General features: G+C 35.9%; 1 protein-coding gene across 1 annotated transcript in view; it reads right to left on the reverse strand.

Moving 5' to 3' along the window:
* LOC107675312 (netrin receptor UNC5C-like) overlaps nt 1-12,902 on the reverse strand; it is a gene marked incomplete at its 5' end in the record, with an annotated part of 57,796 nt that overhangs the window by 4,154 nt on the left and 40,740 nt on the right. The window contains one exon of the mRNA XM_016469612.1: nt 9,112-9,292. Within this exon, the coding sequence (XP_016325098.1) occupies nt 9,112-9,292 (181 nt within the window). The remainder of the gene's footprint in view (nt 1-9,111; nt 9,293-12,902) is intronic.

Genomic DNA, 12,902 nt, shown 5'->3' on the forward strand with positions numbered 1-12,902 from the left:
TGGACTGTCGATTGTGGTTTCTCCCTCTGTGTCCTTATTTGGTTGTTCCTGTCCTCATTATCAGTTAATCACCTTATTGTGCTCACCTGTCTGCCCCTCGTTATCTGCCCTATATCTGTTCCTGTCTCTTGTAGTCTAGTTTGTCGGTTATTGTAAATGCCAATGTCAATGTCCATGTTCCTGTCTATGTTGATGTCTACCCTGTCTGGATTGCCTGTTTCTTTATTAAATATCCTTTGATTTGTCATCTTCGTCGTCCTGCCTGGTCTCTAGTACGCCCTGCCCGTGACAATTATATTATATTATATTATATTATATTATATTATATTATGTTTTCTATTTTAATTTTTCACAAATGTAATAAAACATTTTAATGTTAAATACAAATGTTAAGTAAATCCAAGCTAAGTAAATGAGTGTCAACCATCATGTGATGCTCTTTGTAACATCTCACATCATTTAGGAGAACATGATCATCAGGTTTTGTTCATGTATCTCCTGTTTTTCTGTCATTCAAATAAAAGAGACGCAGACCAAATATTGTGAGAGGCAGAAAATGGACAGAAGAGAACTGTGCTGTGAGCAGCTGTGTTTGGTATGTGAGAGTCTATATTCCAGCTGACGGATCCTTTTACCTTCACACACACACACACACACACACACACACACACACACACACACACACACACACACACAGCTGGAGTGTTTAACTCTTGTGTTGTCGAGAGGTGATGCTCTTCCCATTTGAGTCTTCCGGAGAAAGACACAGAAGCTCTTATATTAAACTGTGTCACTCCCTCTGCTGCTATTAACTTACCGCACTCCCCTCACACACTTTCCACAGCTCTGTGTGTGTGTGTGTGTGTGTGTGTGTGTGTGTGTGTGTGTGTGTGTGTGTGTGTCTTTGAGTTCGTGTGAGGGAGTAGATTAGCTGTAAGTAGATTCCTCCTTTTCCTTCCCATCTTTCTCATTTCAGAGTTATGAAGCCATACAGCCAATAGAACAGGACTCGTTCCAGAGCTCTGTCTCTCGCTCGCTGTTTCTGACCATTAAAAAGGTTTCAACCACAGACTAGATTTTTGCATTTTCTGAAGCCATTTGCAAAACTCACCACCAGCACGATGCTATGGTGTTCTAAATGGTTTCTAAGGTCCTTTGAGTGGTTGCTAGCGAGGTTATTACAGTTTTGCATTTTTAAATTAGTTTTATTGTAATATCGTTTTCAAATTTGCAATAAAATTCAGTTTCGTTTTTATTCGTTTCATTAATAATTTTTTTTGTTTTAGTTTAGTTTTTATTTTGTGAACACATTTCTATTTAGTTTTTATATAGTTTCAGTTTGAGTAATTAAAGTTTAGCAGAATTAACAGATCACTTCCAGATCGCAGACCAAAGAAAGATTTAATTTAATCTTAGTGACACAAACAACTAGTGACAAAATTAAAGCATGCTGAGATTGATTAGATGGTAATAGTATACAAATATATGCCAAAATGAAGCAGTCAGGCCTTTTTACTCCATAAATCTATACAAGTTGCGCTTAATTTAATATACACTGTCATATTTAAAAACACTAAACTGAACGATAAATGTATGTTGTGATATTTAATTTGAAAATAAATGTAATTTGTTTATATTAGATGTCTTTTATCTTATTTATCCATAATCATGATACTGTAACTGTTGTGTCTTGCTCACTTTCCCGGGAATAACCGCGCATAAATCATTACTGGGACTAATGAAATTCAATAATTACGATGGAGTCTCAACATCTTTTCACCCCGTTTATTTTAAAGGGGTCATAGGATGCCCATTTTCCACAAGTTGATATGATTCTTTAGGGTCTTAATGAAAAGTCTGTAACATAGTTTGGTTAAAATTTCTCAATGGTAGTGTAAAAAACACCTTTTTTACCCTGTCAAAAACAGCTCTTTTCAGATCAAGCTGTTTTTGTAGCATTTTCCTTTAAATGTTAATGAGCTCTGCTGACCCCGCCCCTCTTTTCCGAGCTGCTCTCAGAGAGTGTTTATTTTAGACTGTTTATTCATCGTGAAACTTGCTAATTAGCACATTATTAGGAAAGGCGATTTGCAAAGATTCATTACAAAACATTATACAAAACTTCTTACAATAGCCTATGTGGTGATGCGCATGGCAGGTGGGTAAATTTCCCTCTCAACCAATGCATCAATCGTCCCTTACCTGATCATACATTTCGCAGTGCGCTTTAAATCAGAGTCCTGCACGCGGTTGACTCCACGTTGCGGGTCGGGGAATCAGTAGTCACGGGCGGACTGCGGGTCCAAAAGCCAAGACTAGCTATTTAGACTCGCTTTAGACGATACCCGCTTGAAGCTGCCTTCAGACTGCCCCGTGCTTATTCGTGTTCACGATCTGTAGTCTGAAGATTTCTATTTACAATTTATTTTTGATCATTATTATTTTATTTCAGTTCGTTTTTCAATAACTGTTGTTAGTTTAATTTCATTTTAGTTTTTCATTTATTTTGACATTTTTATTTTATTTCAGTTTACGGAAATCTTTTTTGATCAATCGTTTTCATCTTAGTTTTAGTTTTTGTTTACGAAAATAACCTTGGTTGCTAGGGCATTGCTAAGTACTTGTTATGGCAAATTTGTGTGGTTGTTGACAGAGTTGTTATTGTTGAATAAAACTAAAACAAAAACTATTAAAATTAGTTTTCATTAATTGAAATAAAGCTGAAAAAAATATAAATATTACATGAAAAAAAACAGAAATTAGAAATAGTGCTTGGCAACTAACTGAAATAAAAATAAAGCTAAGTAGAAACACAAAACAAAAACTAGTAGCCATGACAAAAGGATGTAACAAAATTAGAAAACCTGAACCAAAATTAGAATGAAAACTGTTGACAGTGTGGTTATTGTTAACTAAAATTTAACTCAAAACTATTAAAAAGCAGTTTGATTAATTCAAATTAAACTGGAATAAATTTTTTTTAAAAACCTTAAAATGAAAATTATAAATGTTGCCTTGGCAAATAACTGAAAAATAAAACGGAAAAAAATGAAGATAAATAGAATTAAAACATAATAAAAATGACAAAAAAACATTAATTACTAAAACTAACAAACGAAAACTAAAATATATAAAAATATAAAAATAAAATCTAAATCTAAATATTAACAAAAACTATAATAGTATATTGATACTAAAACCATTTTTTCTTATAAGGCCACACTGAGGCTTTTTAATGGCTAAGCTTTGGATAGATTATCAAGAGATTGTTAAGTGCAAGACAATTACTTGCCAAAGTTGTTTGGGGTTTGATCAAATCTTTAAAAGGATAGTTCACCATAAAATTTAAATTAATAAATATTCTTTTTATGTTTCAGAGAAGAAAGAAAGTCAGATTTGGAACAACATGAGAGGGTAAGTAAATGAAAATGCATAAATGTAAATGAGCAAATGATGACAGAATTTTCATTTTTGGCTCAACTATCCCTTTAAGTAGGCACAACAATGTTTTAGCAAACACCACTAAATACCACACCACTTAAAACCCACAGTACAATCACTCACACACACTGACACACTTGTGTTTTGAGCCAAAGCTAACTAAATGCCCAGCACTAGCGAGCTGATCTCAAGCGTGACATCGCTCAGGAAAGACCAAACCCCAAAAACACTGAGTCACTAAATCCACTTTGATGAGGAGGCGAGGATGACAGCAACAAGCACTGGAGAAAAATCATTTCATAGGCATCAGATACCATCTGACATGCCCACACACACATGCAGTCCTGCTTTCAGAGACCTTTAATCAGTGAAGATTGCCAATGAAAACAGGGCAGGACACCAAAGCAGCCAAAATCCCTTGAGAGGTGAAAATGCTCATCTTCACAACAGCCACAGCTCTTTCTCTGATTAATGCACCCTAACTAGGGATTTGCGTACCCTTAGACTGATTTGTAAAGGTAAAAGTAAGTCAATTTTATTTTGTCTCAGTGTATCCCATTGAGAATTCCTGTTAAATGCCAAATCAATTCCCAAAGTTGAATTAGAAAACAGGACACAGAATTGCAGGACACAAAATCCTGGAATGATAGCCTGAAAAGTTCAAAAGATTTTTTGTATACGAACAAACAAACAAATAAAACTTTATAGGTTTATAAATAGATAGATAGATAGATAGATAGATAGATAGATAGATAGATAGAACGATAGATAGATAGACAGACAGACAGACAGACAGATAGATAGATAGATAGATAGATAGATAGATAGATAGATAGATAGATAGTAGGGGTGTAATGGTACACAAACATGACGGTTAGGTATGTACCTCGGTTTTTATGTCACAGTTCGGTACAGTTTCGGTACAGCAGGGGGAAAAACTAAACATAAAACTGTTATTTTTTTTTATTAGACAGTGGTTTACTGAACAAATTGCTATAATAATAAAATACATTCAGTTATAATTCAAATTTTCTTAGGGATAAAAATCTACCTTGGCTTATGCTCTAATGAGCCCTTTTACATTAGGCCTACTAGCCTATAAGGTTACAGTTAAAGGTGGGGTAAGCGATTTTTCAAAAAAACTTTAGAAAACTGATTCGGGCCGACTAGCAAAACAAACTTGTAGCCAATCAGCAGTAAGGGGTGTGTCTACTCATGATGTGGAGCAGAGAGCGTTCAGTGCACAGCACAGGACGGACATTAGCGAGCCTAGCGACAGAAAGATAGAGATGGCGTATAAAAAACAAAAGAGGAAAACGTCTGCGGAACAAAAGAAGGCTTAAGGCAAGAAGTAGGACCCGTGTAAATATCGGATCAGCTTTCCAGCTCTGGAGAGAACTCAAGGAGCAGAAGGCCTGCGATCGGACGCTGAGGTTGCTTTGTTTCTTCTCGATAGGTGAGTAACACCGTGTCTGCGCCGCAACAGCTAAAGTCTGTCTAGTACACTGGACGCGACAAAGCGACCGTTGAAAATCATTTGAAATTTGTGTCAATACGTCATAAATAGAACGCAGCAGCAGTTCCCCTTCGGGAACTCGAGCTGCCTCGGAAAACGCTAGGGGAACGCCTTCAGCGATACCAAGCTCTGAATCATATGTGTAATCAGTCCAATCGATGGGCGAGACATCAGAGGTGGGTGACGTCATGACCAGGAAGCTTTAAAAGCACGTGAGGTGCAGCCGGCGTTAGCTTTCTGTCATTCAGCAAAGCTCTCTGTGTGTGTCGGTCACGATCTATGTTCTGTGAGTCTTATTTATTGTTGTCTGTCCAAAAAGTTACACAAGCATTCAGCAAAGAAAGTATAAAGCTCCAGCAGAAAATAAGATGTCTAAAGTAAAGACAAAGAAGGGTGAAAGCAGATCGCGTTATAGACTGTGTGTTCCTCCCTGCCCACGCTACATCACGATTGGGGACACAGTTTATGTGTGGTCTGCTTGGGAGCGGAGCACGTGGCGTTGGCTCTCGAGGGGGCTGACTGTCCGCATTGTGAGCAGTTGCCACAGCGTTTGCTTCGCTCCCGGAAGGCTCTCTTTGAGGAGGGAGCCTTCACCAGCGTTCCTCACGGTGCTGGCCCCGCTTCCGCCGAGGCGGAATCTGGTGGAGGGAATGGAGACGGGCGAGTCCCTATCTTCTTCCTCACCTGCCAGATCCACTGCCTACTTGCTGGGATCGGAAGCCCGTTCTGTGATTTCTTCCCCCCGGAGAGCAGGCTCGGCGCTTCTCCTATCTTCCTCCGAGGAGGTTGATGTGGAAAGCGTTGAGGATTCGCCCCCTCAATCCCCACAATATGAGGAGCTATTGGAAGTAGTTACTCGTGCGGTTGCCAAACTGAACATTGAACATTGAACACTGAACATTGCCCGCAGAGAAACGGGCTGAACCGCAGAAGAGTAAACTCGATGAACGCTTTCTGCGTGCTAATTAAGGAGAACCACTGATTTAGCTATCCGCGCCACCAAGGAGACCGCCCGTGCTATTGGGCAGTCCATGGCAGCTCTGGTGACAGCGGAGAGGCATTTATTGTTGACCCTGTCCGATATGAAAGAGAAGGACAGGGTCTGCCTTATGGATGCCCCGCTTGCGCCTTCTGGTCTGTTCGGCGACGCCGTCAATTCCGTCGTCGACAGTTTCAATAGGAAATACATCAATACAAAAAAGAAAACTGTCAAGGGAGAAAATCTGCAGAATTCTGCAGAAGAATTAAAATATGAAATACAAATAAAATCATTGAGGAGGCTGGGATGTGTGCCACTTTAATGTGAGCAATGGGTGAAAATCTGAAGGGCTTTTTGTAAAATTGTGTGCATGAGAACTATGAGTCACCGCTGTAACACATCTGAACAGACCATACAGCAATTTGTCACAGCTGGACCTGGTATTATCAGGGATATTAAGTACAATGGAGAGTACTGAAGGAAAAGCTTCCAATGCTGCAAAGAAAAGCCGTGAATGCACTTTCCACAAATTGGGTACAAATGATGGCTTGACTCTTTAAAAAAGTCCGTTTTGATTCTTTTTTAAACAAAGGGTAAGTGAAAGGAGGTGCTTTACCTTCAGAAAATGGCATTCGTCCACCTCAGGAGGTCAAGCTGCAATTTTTCATGTGCTATAATAATATACTCAACAGTAAAATTCATGTAAAATCTGGGAAAACTGAATGAGATTATTCACTTCCTGACAAGCTGTAGAAAGTGTCAGAATTATGTTGATTGCTGTGTGTCACAATTTTATGGAATAAAAGTAGTATTTTATGATGTTCATTTTATGTTTGACAGCATTATTTTAGTATCAAGATACTATTTTTTTTATATTTTTTAAATAGATCTACACAGTTTTGTTTATTTATATTTCTGTTTTAGTTATTTTAGTACATCAAGTTAAACAAAATAGAAATGAGAAATGTTGCTTTGGCAACTAGCTGAAATAAAAGTTAAAGTTTTTTTAATATATTATTCTGTTTTAGTTAATGTTTATTTTATTTTATGTAACATATTTTTTATGATTTTAATTTTAGTTATCTATTATAACACTGGTTTAACAATAGTTTGCCTAACATATGCAATCATCCTCTCCCCAAAGAATAAGAGATTTGTTGCGATTACTAATTCATACCCTATTTCTAAGTAAAATAACAGTTAGAGATATATATCCAATACAGATAATGTAAAAGAGATGTAAACAACAATCAATCAAATTTCAGTATGCAAATGAGGCAAGCACTGTAACAATCAAGTCAAATGGAAATTTTCCAGATTTATTGCTACATTTCTATTTAAAGTTACAATATGTCAGTATGTCATACAGTATGAAAAACAAAGTTGGATAGCACACCTAAGACTAAAATGATCTACAAAACAACTTTTGAATAGAGTTTGTACAAGCTCTTTTTGTTAAATTAATTGCTTAAATGTGTTGAAAAGAAGAAGAAAAAGAAGTGCTGTAAAGATGCATTCACACCATGTCGAAATTACCGTAATTATGAGTTTCTAGCTAGTAAAAAAATGGTTAATTCATGTCCTCGTCAAACGTATAATTACAAGCTGGAAACTTTTTAATGAATTTTATGAAAGCTCTTCTCCCACTTGACCGTGGTCAAGCCTGCCAAAAAAAAAAAACCTTCCCAGAAACTGTAGCTCACAAGCCGCTGGTTACAAAAGTATTTTTATTTATTTTTTTTTTAAATGGGCATGAAATGAAAACTCACTGTATCTGTTTTCTAAAAGCATATTATAGAGCTTATTGTGAACAATTCATATGTGCATGTGTTTAATTTTTAATTGTAATGGTTAATCAAAATATCATAACTAGATCTTTTGGTGACATCGACAGATTCTCTCTGGTGAAGGATGCAGGAATCCTCCAATCATTAGTCTGCTTTAAACTCTGCCCCTGCAAGCTCATGCTCATCTGCATATCATTTTGAATGCCACACCCACATCTCAACATCTAATCAACAACCTACACATAGAACCAAGGCTCCGCCCTACACTTTTTCTCTTTTGATAATCCATACATCACTTTACAGTAGAAAAGACCTGTCGCTACTTCAGTTTCATTGTGACTTTAATCCAAGAAATATTTTTACCTTTTCAAAAATGTTTAAAAAGTTTAAACAAGCAATACAACAAATGTAATAAACTGATTAATTATTGACAAATGTATCATTCGATTTATCATTGAATAAACAAATCAAAAAGTGTCAATTCTGAATGGTGTATTTCTACCATAAAAAGTATATAGTCAAACACATTAGTATTAAAATGCAAATGTCACAAAAATAACAATATAAAAAATTATGTGTATATTCTATTCTATTATTTATTCAGAAATCACAAAACAAATGAAAAATTAAAAATCAGTCAAGGAGTGTGGCTGAGAATATAAAGTGTGTTAAGTGCATGTTGAAATTTATAGTTAATATTTCAATAATTTAACAACACATTCACTTCACGGTTATCTGGAGTCAGTTACATGCAGACAAACAAATTAAAATATTTGTTGTTGTTGCTGTCAGTTTTATTGTAAAATGTGTTTATTTTAATTTTACAAATGTTAAAATAAAATATTAATTTAATATTATATGTATTTATTTTAATAGTATTACTATAAATGAATGTCATTATATTATATAATCATATTATATTATATAAGTAAAATTATTATTAATATAAATGTTAATTCAATTTAATATTAACTTACTATTATTTTAATGTAAATAGGTGAAAAAGGCCTGCACACTATGAAGCTGGAAAATGAAAGAAAACAAAACAATACAAAAGTTCCTTCTTCAGTGTCTACTCTTTTTTTTTTTTTTTTTAAATCTCCTAATTGTTTTTATCTCACATTTGCTTTTTTTTTACCCTCATAGTCTGCAGCCTTCTTTGTAATTTTCCGTCTATTAGTATTATTATTATGGCTATGCTTTTTGGACTTTTTTTTAGACATGTTTTTTGATTTCATGCTTTTTATTTTTATGTAAAATTAATTCGTTTTTAACACTAATTTAACATTTTATATTAATTAATTATTCGATTTCTATTTCATGTCTGTTGAAACCTTCACCGTATCACGGCACATTTATTCCATGAACACAAGTAACACCAAACTCACCATAGACAATCACTGTAGCCGTGGTGCTTCGTCTCTTAGCAACGATGTTCTTAGCGACACAGGTGTAGTTAGCGGTGTCAGAAAGCCGTGCCTGTTTGATGATCAGGTTATGATCGATAGTGATGTAGAAATTCCGATCATCTGCAGGATCGATAATCTCTTCGTTCTTCAGCCATTCCACCTGCACAGAGACAGAAAGATGAGAAGCCATTAGTGAAATCCATACGGCTACACCTGATGAGCCGTTCCGGGACTCGCAATATCAGGACGTCGTCATGCAATCTCTGTCCCGTACATGCATTAATTCCACCTATGCGTCTGAAATGATCAAACGTTGCAATTAGCTTCAAAGCTAACTCCTCAGGGCAAGACTGACTCAGAGCTTGAGCAATTTTGTAAAACGATAGCACACATTTTAGAAAAAGAACATTGCAGAGACATTAAAAGGGAATTGCATGCAGGCAAAAGACTTATGAGGATATTTTTGGACATAGTGTTTAATCACAAAAGTGGCCTGCTAATATCTCAAGGAAACATAGAGGAGAAACAGGAAGTGGCTGGTGGTTTAGCTTGAAGAGCATCTTGAGGACATCACAAAATCAAAGGACTTTAAACAGCAGAAAGTTCACTACACAACTGCCTTAAAAACATAACTGACCAATCACATCTCAACCAACCAGCTGTTGCCGACTGTCATTTTCTTATGCATTTTTAATGCAAGTTTCAATGCAAGGAGGATCTGTGTTTTGAAAATAATTTTACAGAAATTATGCGATATACTGCAGTACGTAAATAAAATTAAAAAGTGAGAAAAAAAAAGATTTGCCTTCATTCTGATTAACATTTTTTAATCAAATTATTCAAAATAATTCTAAAAAGCGCATAAATATTGGATAAAATAGTCAATTTTCAGTGGATATTTTTTAGCAATGCTATTGCTATCAGAATTAAATACTGAAAGAAACATATATGTATGTGTGTGTGTGTGTGTATACATACAGTATATTGTACACAAACACACACACACACACACACACACACACACTTTTATTGATTATTGATTAATCAATCAAAAATTAGAGTAAAGACTTTTACATTGTCACAAAATATATATTCATCAAAGAATCCTAAAAAACGTACCACGGTTTCCACAAAAATATGAAGTAGCAGAACTGTTTTCAACACTGATAAGCAGCAAATCAGCATTTTAGAATGATTTCTGAAAGATCATGTGACACTGAAGACTGCAGTAATGATGCTGAAAAATCAGCTTTGCATCAAATAAATAAATTACATTTTAAAATATATTCACATAGAAAACCGCTCTATGAAATGATAATTATATTTCATAATATTACTGTTCTTACTGTATTTTCGATTAAATAAATGCAGCCTTGGTGAGCAGAAGAGACATTATACTTTCTCCTGATAATTTTTTTTTCACTGAGTTAACACCAGTGCGTTCTGGGATTGTTTAATGAATGCAGCGCTGCCTTAGAATTGGTCCGAAATGAGGTTTCTTACAGGGTGGCATCATTATCCTGCCTACAGTTTGGAACAGCCAAGTCAATGATGCCTTAAAATGCTGCCTAGTTAGGCAGCTCACTAGGTTTACAACAGAGATAGTCATGTCTCCACATACAGAAACTGTTGAGAAGTCATCAGCGCTGCCGCTCAACGAGAACATAGCCTTCGCATTACAAGCTCTTCACATACTGTATACATCTGATGCATTAACGCAACGGTATGTCAATCAGGCGAGCGAGACGCAGACGCGTGTGTTTGCGTGTGTAAATGTGTCACAGCGGTGTACCTGAAGGCTGCTGAGAGCTCGTCTGGAGGGAATAGGGTAAAAATATCACCCTCTCATTGGCTCAGCAGGAGGGAAACTTACCCAATCAGCTGCTCATGCTCTCCAGCTGTGATAAACGCGTCACACATATTAGCACTCGTCTGTGCACGCACACTTCCCTATACATTTCACCTCATTACATCTAGCAAAGGTAACCCAAATCCCAGCTGTCAAACTAAACCTTCAGATTACTGTATTGAGTGCTATTGTCACCTCAACACACGCGCACATCTTTCTACAACAGCATTATCAGAAAATGAGCGCCTTCACGGCCCCACAGGTTCACACACACACACACACACACACTCTTGTATGTGATAGCTGTTCTCAATAAGCTCGTATTGTCATTTTAAGCTTAAAATCCTTAAAATTATTATTATTATTTATTTATTTTATTTTTTGCAGCAATGCCATAGAACATGCCAACACGGCTCCCCAAAGAACATTTCAGTGATCAGTTTATGTTCTTAAAAGAACAACTTTTTTCTTAGTGTGAAGAACATAAAAAAAAAAATTTGTAGAACCTTTTTCCACTATTAAGAAGCTTTTCTGGAATAGAAAGGTTCCATGGATTTTAAAGGTTCTTCATGAGATCAAAGATGCAGTAAAGAAACTTCATTTTTGACAGTGTAAAGTATGAATTTCTTTACAAAACATATTTAATTTTTATTTATTATATAAGAAGCATGCATATATGGACATTTCTTCAATACTGTTCGAAAAGCTCAGACTTTGCTAAGACTAGATCTCCATATTACGATTGCTCAAAATTAAAAGTTTGGATTCAAATAAACTCTCTAACCCTAAAATTTAACTTTATAGCACACTTACAATTTTAGCCTAATGGGTGACAAAAACGAGCAAAAAATGACTTAACCCTTTTGCTGTGCTGAAAATCCTTCACCTAATTTGGTGTTCCTGGTCAAAAATTACCTGCATTTGAAAAATTATTAGTAAATTGTGCTATATTATCACCAAATCTTGGATTCAATCTTTTTGTCAAATGTACTTATTTCACTAAATACAAGTTTTGTGTTTTTGGATTGAGGTGCAGAAACGAGGTGCATAAGCTCAGATCATGGAGGTCAACAAGTTGATAAAAAGACTGAATCCAAGATTTGGTAATAATATAGGAAAATTAGAAATTTACAAGCTATTTTTTTAGGCCGGTCATTTTTGACCAGGAACACCACATGTGTGGAAGGTGGGGAAAAAAATCCCAAAAAAGTAAAAAAAAAAAATTGTTTTTGGGAAGTTGTTATACCGTGTCAATACATTTTAGTCCAATGCAATGAAATTAACTAGCATTTTTAAGAAAAAGAAAATCCTCTCCAGATCAGAATGACTGGAAAACAACTAGAGGGTTAAACTAAAGGAGGGAGCTGAATCTTATTTAGAGACCAGACTTTGCACAGGCAAACACCACTCATAATTTCTTCAAAAGACACAATACTGTCGTTTTGATTACTTTACAACTACTCTAAAATGTGTAAAATAACAAAACTCACTGAGTGAAAAGTGTGTCCAACTTTCGATGAGTAGTGTACGTTCACCTGTATGTAAACGGCATGTTTGTAGTGCTCTCTCTTTGAGCGTGACTGACATTTGGTCCTTATCTCTCGCAGCCGTGTCTCTGTGAAACTCACATTCAGCTCAATCACGGCTGTTTCTGGACGGCCTGATTTTTCTCTGCAGGGACTCGTCTGCTGATCAGGATGAAAGAGGCAGAGAGACGCTCTTCACGCACCTGCTCATTTTCTCCTGTTGGTGTTTACTGCCAGAACAGAGTTCCTGTACCCGCCGGGCAAACGCAGAATCAACAACCAAACACACACAAACACACACACAGGCTGAAAGCAAAACCAATCAGGAAGTTTTGTGAAATATTTGAATATCTCTCAGATAATTGCTTTTTCTTCGTGCCAAAATATATGTGTAT

The sequence above is a fragment of the Sinocyclocheilus anshuiensis genome, unplaced genomic scaffold, assembly GCF_001515605.1.
Source record: "Sinocyclocheilus anshuiensis isolate Anshui unplaced genomic scaffold, SAMN03320099.WGS_v1.1 scaffold1820, whole genome shotgun sequence".
NCBI classification, from domain to species: domain Eukaryota; kingdom Metazoa; phylum Chordata; class Actinopteri; order Cypriniformes; family Cyprinidae; genus Sinocyclocheilus; species Sinocyclocheilus anshuiensis.